A 17,074-nucleotide genomic window follows, 5' to 3' on the forward strand; every position below is an offset into this window, starting at 1 on the left:
ACTGTGTGTGTGAATGTATATTGTTATATTTCGGTCACTGTGAAATTGGAGCGATCCGAACGCGCTCATGGATCTCTTCGGTAAGATCTCTTCGGTAAGAGATCCTTCAGTTGGAATACAAAAACAAGCAATGGAAGAAAACAGGATCATGGTTGACATACAAGTGAATCATGTTTAAGTAATAGCCTAAATGGTCTTTAGTATATGGATAAGGTTGGATACCTTATCTTGGTGTCACTATGAAGACGACCCACTTTGTAATTGTTACAATAGTTGTGAAGTGTTCCAAATGATATAATCCTGATAATTCATGTAGAGAAATGTGAGTGAGTGTATCCTATACAAAGAGTTTGTAGAAGACTGAACTGTGAAATGATTAGTCTCTCTTTATAACGTCGTTATTTGAAGAGATTAACATTTCACTAGGATTATAGGTGACTTGACCTTAATCTTGAATGAGTTGTAAACTTTGGTCTATGAGAGCGATCCTTTGATCTGTATGGGTGAGAGCGACCGATTTTTACCTGTTCAATAAGCCTACCATTTTGGGGATATGTATACAAGATAGAATTCACTCCTTTCCATCTTGAGGGAAAGTAGATGAATTGCTCTCTTAAGGGCTAATTCCAAGTTTTGAACAATGAGGCACCTCACTCTTGAAGGAACTCTTATACAAGAATACCTCTAAGCAGAAGCGGATCGTTCCAAATACATTGTGACAAAATTACCGCATTTACATTATAATAGAATAGATATGCAATATACTACAAATTACCGACATTCTTTTAACAAATAAATAATAAGAGAACGAATATGTACCAGTTGAAGACTCTCCTTCAGCAAAACTCGTTCTCTCGAACAGGGATTTCTCCTCTCGCTCTCGCTGGAACGTCCACGCAGTCGTTCACCAGAACCACCGGTTGTTTACTCACAAACAGCCTCTACACGAATAAAAGAACAATGGGAATGACAACACCACTTAGAACCATCAATATTCTCGGTGTGAGAATCCAAAGTGTGAGCTCTATTGGAATTTGGTAGAGGGGAGGAGGAAATGAAGATCGTATACAACGACCAAGCAAGTGGAAGAAGGGTAGGGTCTATCGTATAGACAATGTTTGATCGTTTAGAAGAAAGTACATAATAGGCTGCGATCGTATAAATGATCATTTAGTAAACGCTCGACGCTAGACGATTGTTTACAAAGAGGCGCGTGTGTATACGATCGTGTAGTAACTTTGAGCTATCATATAGTCTCTTGGTTTGCTATGCGTTAGGCAGTATACACTTTGCTTGAGCAAATTACGTGATCTTTTACAAAATGAAAACGATTTTTATCTTATTCTTCAGTTACGAAAACTAAATAGAACCTCCCACTAACACACGGTTACAGAGAAGACGGCGGACACAATTATCCTATAATTATCCAATTAAAATAATAAATATAATCATATTATATTCATTAACTTATAGTTTAATATCACATATAAACCATAGTGTTTTCTCCTCCACTAGATATAAATCATATTTATATCCATTTTCCTCCAATTAATGTATCTCATACATAATGTCAATCATATCATATATAATTAACTAGTTCAATCATATCATATATAATCAAACTCTCTCTTGTCAATTTGAACATTTTCAACTGACCCAAAAACTTATTCTCAACTTGAATCCATTGAGCTACCAATGGGACCTTATGGCTCGAAACTTCAACGGTACGTGAATAACTGACTAAACTCTTTAGCCACGAGATCCACCATCCGTTAACTGTCAGGCATTCCACTAAAAATCGATAGCTGAACTCTTCTTACCATAGATATATTTTTGTGTCCATTAGATATAACCAATCAACAATACGACAACTCTTCATAGATGCTCGTAAGTACAACTAGGCCAATTTATCGTTTTGCCCCTATAGTTACATCTAACTCCTTAAGTACCACTAATTCCTCTAATGAACAATATAACATAGTCCTACTATGTGTGGATACCTCTCTGGCCATGAGAAGGTGTGTGGTACCACATCGTTTAAGCCCCAGGATCAGTCCTTTAGGGAGCAACCTATCTACTTACCCCTACTTCGGGGAAGGAGCGAATTCCATCTTGTGTAGCTGAGTTTCCAGATCCCAAATCAGGCGAATCCCCAAAGTGGTAGGTTTGAGTCAGCGACCTGGCCACCGCACCCATGCAAATCAAAGGTCCGCCCTCAAAAGCAGAAGTTCCCAACTCACTCAGGATTGAGGTCATGTTACCTATGGTCATCCTAGTGAAGTGAAGTCTCTGTCATGAACGACATTATATAACGAGATGTTAACACTTCGTGGTCATGTCTTATACAAACTCTTTGTATAGGACGCCCTGCTCACATGTCTCCACATGAATGATCAGGATCAGACCATCTGTATCAAGTCACAACATTTGTAACTATTCTACAAAGCGGGCCGCAACCGTAGCGTTACCAGGATAAGGTTTTCCTCTTATATCCATATACTACATACTATTTTAGTTATCACTTAAGACATGATCCACTTGTATGTCTCCACATACATGCTTAAGTTACATAACGACGACCATAGATTTTAGTTTATTGGTTTGTGGTGAAGCAAATAAAACATCCAATATTCAAAGACAAGTAGTGAAGAAAATATCATATATTATACATCACTAGCGTTCATTCAAAACTGTGTTTACAAACTACATGACACGAGAGTTTAGGGCATCATCCCAACAACCCTCTCACTTGTCAAAAAGGCGTCTACTTTATAGTGGAACTAAAAGTAATTGTTCTTTAGAGGGATCGGTGGTACTTAAGAAATTAGATGTAATTACTAGGGTAAAACAGTAATTAGACCCAGTTGTACTTATGAACAATTCGTGAAAGGTCAACTTACTATTGATTGGTTATATCCGTGGACACATATGTCTACACTGCGAAGAGTGCAACTGCCAATCTTTAGTAGAGTGATCGACAGTTAATGAATGTTGATTAATTTAATTAAAGAGTTTAATTAATTAATCTCGTATCATTTGAGCTTCTAATTTGTAGGTTCATAAGATCCCCTTGCTAGCTCACTAAAGATAAAACAAGGGATAATTGTTTTTGGAATAATTTGAATTGTTCAAATTTCTGGAGGAAATTAAAGGTATTAATTATATTAATATGATTAATATAAATTCTAATATAAATTGATATATTAAAGTATATAGTTAATTATAAATATAATTTATAATTAAAACTATATATTATGTGAGAGATAAATATCGGAGTAAGATTCAAATCTTATTTATATGAATAAGGTTCATATAAATACTATAGGTTAAAATTAATGTGAATGAGATTTATATTAAAACTATAGATTATAAGAGAGAATTGCAATTTAATATCATTAAGATGCATAATACATAGTTAATTAATTAAAAGGTTTGGTTAATTAATTATATATTTAGTATTATATATTATTATTATTATGTTTTATATAATATTAATAACTCCCCGTTACAGAAGAGTTATTTTTTTTCTTGTCTTCACGTGGGGAGTTATTTAACTCCCTCATCATCCCTTCTTCATTTGTATTGTGAATACAAAGGGGGTGGATGAACAGAAGTTAAGGAATTCCAAAAATCTCTCTCAAGAAAATTCTCTCATCTTCTCTACAATTTACTTTTATTTTTTCCTCCAAAAATCTAAAGAGCCTACACATCTTTATCCTTTATCAGAGAATAGTAAGGTTTCCACGTAGTGGTGTTCAAAGGTGATGTTGTGTTATTCTTGTTCTGTTCAAGGGAAGGTGTGCCTGTATTTGTGATCTTTGGAGAAAATCTCGAGAAGTAGTAATTCTTCGAGTGTAAGTTATTCTATTCCCTTCATTCCTCTATAGAAAGTATGCTTGTAGGTTTTATTTTGTTTATCCTATTGTACATAATACTGTATGTTCTTCCATGGTTTTGATTTTTTTTCAAAATTGAACTTCATATGTACGACGTTTACCCAATTTCTAGATGAATTCGATTATTTTAGTTGAGATGTTAAAGAGAACCTTGGGTCTAAATGTTAAGTTGAAAATTTAAAGGTAATGTGTTAAAAAGGTTGTTAGGCATGAATGGTTAAGGGGAAAGGGAATTAGTTATAGTTTAAGTGTTGGTGATGGAAAAGAGTATCAAGAGGCTTATTGATTTGAGGATTGAAGTTTCAATTTGTTAAATGAAATCTAGTGGAAATTAAATGAAGTTGTTATTTATTTCTTTAGTGTTTAAAGTGGCCGAGGAAGAGCCTAAACAAAAGTTGTGGGCTAAGCAGAGGAAGGAGGAGTTGGCTAACATTGAAATGTGGAAGAGAAGTGGTTGTTGGTGGTATAAATAAGGTGAAAAAGATTGAGTCGGTTTTTATAACTAACTCGTGCAATCTTCAAATTTCTTCGACCAAATTAGAGAGTGATCGAAGGAGGACGAAGTAGAGCTACCATAGTGAAATTCGATCAGAAAGTTGATGAAAATTGAAGAAAATCAGCAACTAGTCTGAAATTCGAGCAAAACTGATCAAGATGAAGTGTTTGGTGCATTTTAAGCCATTGAGAGGATTTAGATGCTCAAATATGAAGGTAAGTCAGTTTAAAGGTTGTTTAAGAGGTTTATGAAAGAAATTTGTGTTTAAAATGACTGGAAATGATAGAAAAAATGCATTGAAATTTCAATAGAAAAACAAAGGAATAGAGTTTGTGCCCTAAAGTCTCGTGTCCAGTAGTTTATAAACAACTTTGTACGAACACTTATGATGTATAATATAAATGATATTTACTTCACTACTTAACTTTGGACATTTAGATTTTACCACAAACCAATAAACATAAAATACCTGGTTATTTGTATGTGACTCAAGCATGTATGTGGTGACATACAAGTGGATCATGTCTTTAGTGATAACCAAAATGGTCTGTAGTATATGGATATAGGAGAGAAACCTTATCCTGGTAACGCTACGGATGCGGCTCGCTTTGTGGAATGGTCACAAGTGTTATGACTTGTCACAGATGGTCTGATCCTGATCATTCGTGTAGGGGACATGCGAGCGGGGGCGTCCTATACAAAGAGTTTGTATAAGACCTCAACACGAAGTGTTAACGTTTCGTTATATAACAATGTTCATAACTGAGACTTCACTTCAGTAGGATGACCATAGGTAACATGATCTCAATCCTGAGTGAGTTGGGAACTCCTACCATTGAGGGCGGTCCTTTGATTTGCATGGGTGCGAGCGACCAGAACGTCGACTCAAACCTACCATTTTGGGGATTCGTCTGATTTGGGAGCTGGGAACTCAGCTACATAAGATGGAATTCATTCCTTTCTCGAGGTAGGGGTAAGTAGATAGATAACTCCCTTAAGGGCTGATTTCAGTGCTTGAACGATGTGGCGCCACACACCTTCTTATGGACCGAGAGGTGTTCACACATAATAGGACTATGTTGTATTGTTCATTAGAGGGATCAGTGGTATTTAAGGAGGAAGATGTAATTACAGGGGCAAAATGGTAAATTGGCCTGCTGTAATTACGAGCATCTTTGAAGGGTCATCGTACTAATGATTGGTTATATCCAATGGATATAGAAATACATCTATGGCAAGAAGAGTTCAACTGTCGGTCTTTAGTGGAATACCTGGCAGTTAACGGATGGTAGATATCATGACTAAAGAGTTTAGTAAGCTATTCACGTACCGTTGGAACTTCGAGCCATAGGTTCATAAGGTCCCCTTGGTAGCTTGGATACAAGTTGAGAGTCAGTTTTTGGATCAATTTGAAATGTTCAAATTGACAAGAGAGAGTTCGATTATATATGATATAATTGAACGAGTTAATTAAATATGATATAATTAACTTAAAAAATATTATAATTAATATTTGATATTAGTTTATAAGTTACGAATGTGATAAGATCACATTCATTGGACGATTATAAAGGAAATGGGAAGGCGCCTCTTCGTTTAAAATAACAGATGAGGGCATTATAAATAGCAGACGGGGTGTGCGGGTATTGTGAAAAAGATAGTGTCATCATTTAGAAAATCAGTGCCTATACGATAGGGACTGCACGACCGCTTACATATATGATATTGTTAAGCGATCACATACCGATTACACCGTCGCGCGCTATTACCTAAATGATCGTTTACCTTTTTCCTAAGCGATCGTTTAACTCCCAGTATTTACTAAACGATCGTATAGACGATCGCTTAGTTTTTCCTACACGATTGTTTTGGACGATCGCTCACTCTTTTCCTACACGATCGTATAGACGATCGCTTACTTTTGCTATACGATCGTATACTTTACCTAAACGATCAAGCATATTGTCTATGCGATAGACGACCGCATCTCCCACTTGCTTGATCGTTATGTACAGTTTCTCTTCCTCCTTCCCTCTACCAAATCCGAACAAAGCCCACACTTTGGATTCTCACTCCAAGAATACTGAGGGCTCTAAGTGGTGTTGTCTTCTCCGATTCCTTCTATCCGATTGGTGACTGTTCGAGGTAGACAGTTGGCTTCAGACTCGCTGTGAAGAAGAAATCTTCATCTGGTATGTTTTCTTGATCCCTTTTGTATCATGAAAACATGTTTGAATGTATATGCGATAATTCTGTCACAATGAATTGGAAAGATCCGCTTCCGCTTATAGGTACTCTTGAATAAGAGTTCTTTCACTTTGGGTCTAAATGTTAAGTTGAAAATTAAAGGAAATGTGTTAAAATGGTTGTTAGGCATGAATGGTTATGGGAAAAGGGAATTAGTCATAATTTAAGTGTTAGTGATGGAAAGAAGTATCGAGAGGCTTATTGATTTGGGGATTGAAGTTTCAATTTGTTAAATGAAATTTAGTGGAAATTAAATGAAGTTGTTATTTATTTATTTAGTGTTTAAAGTGGCCGAGGAAGAGGCTAAACAAAAGTTGTTGGCTAAGTAGAGGAAGGATGAGTTGGCAAATATTGAAATGTGGAAGAGAAGTGGTTGTTGGTGGTATAAATAAGGTGAAAAAGATTGAGTCGGTTTTTGTAATTCACTCGTGCACTCTTCAAATTTCTTCGACCAAACTAGAGAGTGATCGAAGGAGGATGAAGTAGAGCTGCCATAGTGAAATTCGACCGGAAAGTTGATGAAAATTGAAGAAAATCAGCAACTAGTATGAAATTTGAGCAAAATTGAGCAAGATGAAGTGTTTGGTGCATTTTAAGCCATGGGAGAGGATTTAAATGCTCAGATATGAAGGTAAGTCAGTTTAAAAGTTGTTTAAGAGGTTTATGAAAGAAGTTTGTGTTTAAAATGACTAGAAATGATAGAAAAAATGAATTGAAATTTCAATAGAAAAAAAAAGGAATTGAGTAGAGGGTTGTCGACTGAAATTTGAAAAAAAAACCAAGCTGTGGTGGAGCCAAGATGAATTGAATGACATTCGGCACCTTACGCACGTCCATGCCTTGAGCCTGCGCACATTGTGCATCCGTGCAGCCAGCAGCTCCCATCTGCGCATTCAACATTGTATTCACGTGCCCACTTGCCCAGTGATACGCCTCACTCGCTTGCACACTTAATGCCCATCAAGCCACTCAGTACACAACAATAGACGTCCAATGCTTGCACATCCTGCCTCTGCGCACACTCGATACCTTGTGCATGAGTTGCCGCCCATTAGCCTACCTGGTGTGCAATCCCAGCACCCACACCTAATCCTTGTCGTGTAGTTAGCTGCCCATCAATTAACCCGAATGCCTTGTCTTAGTCATTTAGTGATTTTAGGCGTTTACTTGAGCATTAAAATTGGTAAGTTGGAGGTAGGGCTAATTTGGCGTGTTTATGATATTATTGCCTTAAAATGACTAAGTATGGATTCTAAGGATATTTTAAGAGTTAAATATAATCTAAGGAGAATATCTATATGGATTATTTGAAGGATATGAGAATTAAGGGATAGTCTAGTAACCAAGGGTTATAATCTAATTTTCATGATTTATGACTATGATTTCTTTGAAAATGAGTTTGTAAAGTGAGAATGCAATAGTTTTAAGCATGATTTACTTATTATAAGTTTGATGATCTATCTTAAAAATGTTATGTCTTGAGCACGATTCATTTAAATTAAGCTTTGATAGCCTATTCCTGAATTGACATGTTTATAAAGGAAACATAACTTATTCTTCATGATCTTTATCTAAAGATTGTTCATGGATTTGCTTAAGCATGTGAAGAATAATTTTCAAACCTATATCCTAGATATGCTATTAAGGGTTCTTGATAATCAAGAATAGAAGAAGGTATCCAGGAAGTCCAATATATAAGTATAATATAGGTCTTTGGAACCCACCTTGGCATAAAAATAGGCTTTGAGCCGTGTAAAGGGGTGCTAAGCCATTTAGATGCATTTCTGCGTGCATGTATGAGAGTTATCGACGTTGATTTTATTGAGTTTATTCGACAGTAGCTAAAGCTATTAACGTTGAGTGTATTGACCTTGCTCTACCTCAACTAAGATTTTAGGTACAAATCTAATGTGACTTTTTGAATGATGAAAGTATGAAAATGATTTATTATGTTTTAAGGTTCACTGATGTTAGTAAATTTTCTTAAGCATGATTTGTGAACTCTGAATTTATGAAATGTTCATCAAATTTATGGAATGAAATGCTTATATATGTTTACAAACATTATTGTTTTAAACTCATCACTCACTAGGCTTTCCAACTTACTCTTTTTAAATGCTCCCTTTTCGTTTAGTAGTGAAAAAGTTCCCAACGTTAGCCTACCTCAATCCAGTCTGTCATGGCATCAAGTTATCAAATAACCCAAGTTCTCTTAGTTTTCTTAAAACATATATAGTTTTGGCATGGTCGAGCATGTAAACATTTTAGTTGGGAATGAGAAAAAAACTATCTGGTTGTATATATTTGTAAATATTCATGTATATTGGAGCCACGTATAGGTTATTTGAAGTTTTGGAATGCCTATGAGGTTGTATGTTATCATGTAAATGCATAAATATGTATCGTCAAATATCATATTACGCAGGAAGCAAGTGGATAACAAATGTCATAAAAAGGTTGATGTTTGCTATCTTCACACCTAATAGCTTAAGAGGGTAATTTGGGAGGGGATATGACAAGTTGGTATATCTTCAGATTTTGATACTGTTGGACTTAGTATCCTAAATCTTATGGATCTTGTAGTTTATAGTTTGTAAATACAAATTATTTATTTAATAAAGTAAGGAGTATTTTATTTGACGTTTATATAGCATTAACTCAATCCAATAAACTAAGATCCAAGGTTGTTTAATGTAACTTGCATAGTATGTGTAGACATACGAGTAAATCATGTTCAAGTAATAACTTAAAAGCTCTGCAGTATATTGTTAAGATTGGGTGTCATATCCTGGTGACACTGCAGATACGACCGATGGCCTACAGTGCAATTGTTACATGAGTTTTAAGTGTTACAGATGATATGATTCATATGGTTCATGTGGAGACATGTGAGTGGGAGTATCATGTATAAAAAATTTATACAAGATCAGACCACAAAATGATTAGTTTCTCAATATAACATCGTTGCTGGTAGAAACTAACTTCTCACTAGGATGAACATAGATGACTTGGCCTTAATCCTGAGTGAGTTGTGAACTCTTGTCTATGTGGGAAATCTTTTGGTTTGTATGGGTGAGAGTGACCTATTTCACCAACTCAATATGTCTACCATTTTGGGAATTTGTTCAAGTAGAGAGCTGAAAATACAACTACACAAGATAGAATTCACTTATTCCCTTAGATAGGAAAAGTAGATAAATTGCTCCCTCAATAACTGATTTTTGAGTCTTAAACAATGAGGTTTCACTCTCTCATTGGCTCGAGAGAGGTTAGTTTATAGTTGGACTATAAATTATTTGTTCATTAGAGGAATCAGTGAAATTTAAGGAGTTACTATAACTATAGAGGTAAAACGATAATTTTGACCCAGGTGTAGTTACGAGCAATTTGTAAAAAGTCAACTAACTGTTGATTGGTTATATCTAGTAGATACATAAATATATATATAATGCGAAGAGTGTAGTTGTCAGTCTTTAGTGGAGTGACCAACTGTTAATGAATGTTGATTAATCCAATTAAAGAATTTAATTGATTAATCTCGTATCATTGAAACTTCTAATCTGTAGATCCATAAGATTCCCTTGTTAGATCACTAAGGATAAAAATAAGGAATAATTGTTTTGAAAGTTATTTAAATGGTTCAAATTATTTATGAAAATTTAAGTAATTGATTATAATAATATATTTAATATAATATATAATGTATATGGATACATTATGATATATAATTAATTATAAATATGATTCATAATTAAAACTATATAATATGTGAGCATATGGACATAAGATTTATCTAAAAACTATAGATTAGAATTCAATATGAATGTGATTATTAAAATTATAAGAGAGAGTTGCATTATAATATGACTATAATGCATGTTCCATATGATATACAAATTATATCATTTTAATAATATAAATGATAGATCCCCATTTTATGGAAATTATGGTGGTAGATTGTGAGAAGAAGTTATTGTAACACTCTCCTCTCATCTGTGATTTTTTAGAAAATCACTACTTTTTGCAAGAAAACTCAAAGATCTCTCTCTCAACATACCTAGAAAATTCCCTCTGCCAAAAACGTTTGGAGTCCACACATTTAAATTTCGTTACCTTGAGAATAACAAAGTTACTACCTGATGATATCCTTTTTGGAGGAATAGTTCTAGTTGTTCTAGAGAGAATTTGCTCGTGATCTTATCGTAGAATTTAATTCTTATTCCTCAAGAGTAAATCTTCTCTTCCATAATTCCTCTGTAGAAAACATGCTTAGGCTTCTCGTATGTTTATCCATGCATTCTTTACTATTTTTTCAGAGTACATAAATTGAATTCAAATTGTATGACAGTCACACGCTTCCACGAAAAATTCGATTCCCTCGAATACATCACGAAAAATTTGATTCCCTCGAATACATCACAGAAGAATCAATTTATCACAGAATCTACCGTGGAACAGTTAAATTCAACTCGAGTTTTATTGTTCCACAAGCAGGAATAGCAAGTTCCTCAAATCTAAAAAAGAGATCTGCCATGGGATGATTTCACTTGAGGTGAAAAAGCTCGATAAAAGCCGATGTGGCCACTAGAAAAAGAAAATTAGTGAAGAAAGATATGTGTAACAAATTCTGAGCTATGTTATTACTGTAACATTATACAACTTGTAGCATTAACTATTAGGGCATTGTAGAACCACCTTAGCAAAATGTATAATATGGAACAACATTACTTAACTTAAAAGAGAATAATTCTACAATATACTTTTTAAAGAACCAAAGGAGGAAGGAAGAAAAAAAAAAAGAGAAATATTTATGGAAAGCTACTGTTTATTTCATATCATATTCCAGCCATAAAGAAAAGGGGTTTATTGATTTATTCATTCAACTGAGTCAACCTTCCTTGGTTTTGAGCATCTTGACAATCATGACAGTACATGAAGCTTGATGAGCGCAATAGTCACTCACACTCCCCAAAAACGCCCTGCATATATATCATCCATTTCAATTCAACCCCATTCACTTTATCTTATTTCTTAACTAATTTATTAATTTAAGCTTTAATTCACTACTGGCCTTACTCTTGTTTCCAAAAACCAATTCCTTGGTTTCTAAGAAATGTGAAAAAACTTACAAAATTATGTGCAAACAAATATATCAAAAACCATAAAAAGAAGTGTAGTAAACCATTCTTCTTCTAAAAATCAAATAATTATCCAACAAAAATTTTTGTATAACAAAACCTTAAATGTTTAATGTGTCGAGAATATTCTTGAATCTTAAAAAATTTCATAAATATATTTTTCAAAAAGATACGTGTTGTGGGTCACAAATAGAGATGTTCAGGGAACCGGGTAAAGACAGAAAGACTTCCCCATTCTTCCGTGAGAATCAAGGTGAGGATTCCAAGAAAGGGATCGGATTCTCCGTGGGAAAAAAATTTCCCATTTATATCTTTTAAATCTATTCATTCGGTAAATTTTGGTCACAACCTTATAAAATTGTATATATTAAATGAATCATTTTAAATATTATAAATCTAAACTTTCCCCTTAAATATAACCATATTTAGATCTTAAAAACAATAAAATTTTAAATATTAAAAAATATATATTTCGAAGCATATGAGTTAGAAATATAACTTTGAAGCATTTTAAAATAATCGATTAAAATTATTTAAAAAAACTAATAAAATAAATTCAATGTTACTCACATAATGTAAATTTATATATATATAGAAAATATATTTTTTTCCCATTAGATGTGGGCAATCGGGGTCGGGGACGGAAAATGTATTCCCCATCCCCATTTAGTCAACGGGAAGAAATTTTTCATTGCTCCCTTCCCTATTCCCCTTCCAACCAGGGATTTTCCATCTTTTTCGGGACGAGTCCCACGAAGTCCCGACTTCGTGGAGTAAATAGATATCTTTAGTCACGGGTGCACTAGCGTATCCCAACTAGATTAACACAATCTAGCACCCTCATCACCTCTCACTACTCTTCATTGATATTCAATTAATAATATAGAAAAAGTACCAAGGATAAGAGATAATCCCAAGAGGGTTATATGAAAGCATCCAAATTAAGAACAATAGTAGTAGAATTGTAATCTTTGAACAATCGGTGTTAAAAAATTTTATAAATACTCTTAAACTTCTTAAAAGAGTTTGGAAAAAAATATATCATTGCCATAAAAACAAATATTTTGTTGGAAACTTAAACTTAAAATAATAATAATAATATTATTAAAATATCTTTATTGTTAATATATGAATAAAAACTATCAATAAATCTTATTTCTCTAAAAATAATGAAATGACCTAGAACTTAAATGTATGTTAATAAACTCGAAATTTTGATGAGGGAAAATTTAGAAATTTAGAAATTTCCTAATTTCTCGAAACTTCGATTTTTTTTAAGCAATTCTATGTTAACTCAATTAAAGTTTTCTCCCCTTTTCCATTAAAAAAAATGTTTTCAACAAACCACATATTTTCATTCAAATATTTTCCCTTGAGTTTTCACATTTTTTTCACCTCAAACTCTCTCATTTTTTCTTCTCTCATTTTTTCTTATGCTCTATCTATTTTTAGAATTTTTCTTTTACTTCTTTCTTTCCATTATCTTGTAATTCTCCATTTCTTTGTTAGATTTATGCTCATGCATCATTCACACAAATATTTTACCATATACATTTAAATGTTGTCTTACCCTATAAGAATGATAATTCAAAATGGTCAATTATAATGCACTTCGATTACCATCAAAGTTTCATTCTATCAATTTTTTATCAATTTTCCATAAAATTCCCTTAAATTTTCATTGATATCGATAATTCCATTGATATTTCTATAAAATGAGGGTCATATTTCTATCGAGGTTGATATTTTCAACCACGTTAATAAGTCATATATAAAAAACTTTAAAGGAAAATTTTAATTTTAATTTTAGATTTTGGAGATTTTATATTTAAAAATGAAGTTTTGTTGCTGAGAAAAATGGGGTAAAAATTAGGGTAAAAATTTGGAGATTACAATGATATTTTCCCCCAAATTCAAGAAACTTCAATGAGTTTTTTTTTTTAAAAAAAAAAAATTAGAGTTATTTTTCAACCAAGTATTAAAGAGTTTTATTCATATACTAAATAAAGGTATTTTTCAACCCTTTTTTTTATATATATATAATTTTGGATATATTTTCATAACTTTTCAAAGCTTAGAGGACAGGTTCCAACCAAAATGTAAGAATATATATACATATATACTTTTTGGAGAGTTTAGGAGTAAACAGTTCAATTGCATTTTGTTTATAAATTAGCTCGGATAATAAGGCAAAATTTTATGGGAAGAACTTACGTACTCACCAGCTCCTGGAAACCGCGAGGTGGCTCATCGTTATAGTGCCATGTGCTAACCAATTTCCCTTTTTTCCTGGTCTTACACCATTTTTAAGATTCTCTTTTCTTTTCACGGTTTTTTCCTTTTTCTTTTTCTCTCTAATCAATTATTGAGAATATCAATTTTGATTTTAAATTTATATATATTTTCTAATTCAATCGAGAATTTCATCGACTTTCGTTGTTAATTCATTTGAATTAGACTTCTCAATTACTCTAAAATAGGAGAAGAATTAAGAAATAAATGATTTTGAAAATCTCGATTGAATGATTCGAATTTACAAAAATCTTGCCTGCTTGTTTATTTATGAAAATAAATGATATTATGCAGTATGTTTAGGGTTTAAAATAAGATTGATATTGTTCAAATAATTTATTATTATTATTATTATTATTTTTTTGTTATGAAACATATTTCTTATGTTGTTTTGTAGGCTATATTGTGATAAAAATAAACAAGAAGATAAAAATTTATATATATATATATATATATAAAGATTGATTATGTAATTGTCGTTCTTTAGCTTATAAAGATATTTTTCACCTTATTGTTTTAAAATTTAAAATTTTAATCGATTAATTGAAAATAATTAGTGATGTATAAATGAGAAAAGAGAATAAAAAATATATACAAATTTAAAATCAAAAGTGATATTGTCAATGATTAAAAAAACAATAAATACCATTGTCATGTAAATGAAAAGAAAAGAAAAGAAAAGAAAGGAAAATAACTGTGAAAAGAAGAGAATAAAAATCATAAAAATCGTGTAAAGCCAGAGAAAAAAAAAAAAAAAAAGATATGGGTTACCACCTGGCACCATAAAGATGAGCCACGTGGCGGCTCCTGAGCCGCCTGTGAGAAGGTATGTTTTATTTTTAGAGACCAAATCTTTCACAAGTATATATAGAGTTAGCTTTTAGGCTAGCTTCCACATTCATTTTTTTGTTTTTCTTTCCCTCTAAAATGGGGTTAAACAAAGTACCTCTTGACAGCTCCATAGCCATGGCTTCCCACCACCAGCATTGAAGCCCTGTGCTTTTCCACCGCTTGACACAGCACATACCTAGCATCTCCTTCATCCACCTCATATTTCACTTCAATATTCAACTGCAATTTTCCATTCCAAATTCCCAATTCATCAATCCAATAAACTGATCAAACTCACACAAAATTCCTCGGGAATTTATAATCGAATTCTATTCTAATTCCATTTCGATTTATATCATTCATAATCAAGCAATTAAACTCGATCCTGTTAATTACCGATTTGGATTCGCAGATTCCTCTCGCAGTTGCAATGACCAACGCAGCTTTCTTCTTCAAATCCTCGTTCAGGAACTGGTAACTTCCAGCCGATCCTACAATCACTGTTTACAAATTTCTGGATTCACTACCAAGTCGCTAAACCAAGCATAAATCAACGATCAGCGATTTGAAACTAAATCTATTCACAGAGAAGCGATATCGATCGATCTTACTTCCAGGTCCGCCGACGCCGACGAAGATGTCGGGAAACGGTTTGGCGTAGACGACGACGAGCTTGAACGGAGGATTTGGCGTTGAAGCGAAGAAGTGGTCGAGTGTCCACTCCAAAGCGTAGGTTGCGTATTCGCTGTCGTCGACTCCGATCACTATAACTGGCTTCTCCTCTGTCGCCATCGGAAAGAGTCTCCCGCCGCCGCTGGTTTTCTTGGCTGTGAAGCGGTTTAAATCGGAGATGAAGACGGCGTCAATTTTAAAGGGGATTTTTGGTCCACGTGGCAGATCATGCGGTCCCGGAAAAAACCGAAAGGAGAGGTTAACATGTCACTGAATGAATGCGACACATCCGTACACCTGGCTACCAGCAGATTCCACGAGTATATGGAAAATTGAAAGAGTTTCAGGAATATTTCCAATACCTTATATACACTACATTATTACGAAAAATATTTCACCATTTTATTGTTGAAAAGTATTTAGATGCATTTCGTCACCCTAGAGAACCCTTTTCAATGCATTTCGTCACCATAGACAAGTAGTTAGATACATTTCGGGTAGTGTTCATCTTTAATGCATTCTACTAAAATTTCAAAAACATTTTTGATTTTTTCTTTTACTATTAATATAAATATTTTTGGAGTTTTCTTACTTATAAGAATTTTCTTAATTTATTGAGTAAATTTTTTTTTATTTCTTTTTTAAAATATTTTAATTCTTTTTTGATGTGGGTGTGATTCATGAAGGAATGTCCAAGTTGTGATGTGTAAATTTTTAGATAAATTTTAAATAATTACCATACATTACTTGAGGTATATTTTAGAATTTTGAGGCCCAAAATTGAGTTAATTTGTTGAGTTAATTAAATTTGAATTTATTAACTTAATTATCTGGGGCATATTGAATTATTGAGATTTAAAATTTAATTATTTTAATTTGAATTTTGAGTTAAGAAGGAAAAGAATATATATATATATATATATATATATATATATATATATATATTTGGATTTTGGGTGATATATTTATGTGAAGGGAAAGGAAAGGATATAAATAAATATGTGTATATATATATATTTAATAGAAATTAAGGTTTTCATATATATATATATATATATATATATAGGTAAGCCTCGTTCTAGGTTTTATGCCCTAAAACTCGTGGTTTGTAAATAATAAACTCATTTTGTAAATCAATAAAGTTATTATTGAATATATGATTGCTTATTTCGTTTTAGAAATAAATCTAAGAAACTAAAAGATCCGTGACTATTACATGAGTACTTGAACTTTATGTGGAGATATAAAAGTGAATCGAGTTCGAGTAAATAATCAAAATGATCTATAGTGTACGAATAAGGTTGAGTGCCTTATTCTGGTAACATTATCGGATGCGGCTCACTCTGTAGTTGTTATAAGGAGTTGTAAACTGCTACAAACAAAGTGATCCTAATTCGTTTATATGGTGATGTGAGGAGTGAGTGCATCCTATGCAATGAGTTTGCGTAAGATCGGATCAAGAAATAAGTCACTCTTACTTAATAACGTTGTTTACTGTTTAA

At 32.9% G+C, this 17,074-nt stretch overlaps 1 protein-coding gene across 1 annotated transcript; it reads right to left on the reverse strand.

The window, feature by feature from the left end:
* Positions 1-11,343: 11,343 nt before the first annotated feature.
* Positions 11,344-15,815, reverse strand: LOC120086804 (universal stress protein PHOS32-like). Its single transcript, XM_039043595.2, has 4 exons — positions 15,512-15,815; positions 15,297-15,400; positions 15,016-15,140; positions 11,344-11,618 (listed from the first exon to the last, which is right to left on the reverse strand). Exons 1-4 carry the CDS (start codon positions 15,690-15,692, stop codon positions 11,528-11,530), a joined length of 501 nt encoding a protein of 166 aa, XP_038899523.1. The 5' UTR covers positions 15,693-15,815; the 3' UTR covers positions 11,344-11,527.
* Between the last annotated feature and the right edge of the window lie 1,259 nt (positions 15,816-17,074).

Source organism: Benincasa hispida, chromosome 9, assembly GCF_027475165.1.
Source record: "Benincasa hispida cultivar pf3 chromosome 9, pf3_genome.v1.1, whole genome shotgun sequence".
In the NCBI taxonomy this organism is placed as follows: Eukaryota; Viridiplantae; Streptophyta; class Magnoliopsida; order Cucurbitales; family Cucurbitaceae; genus Benincasa; species Benincasa hispida.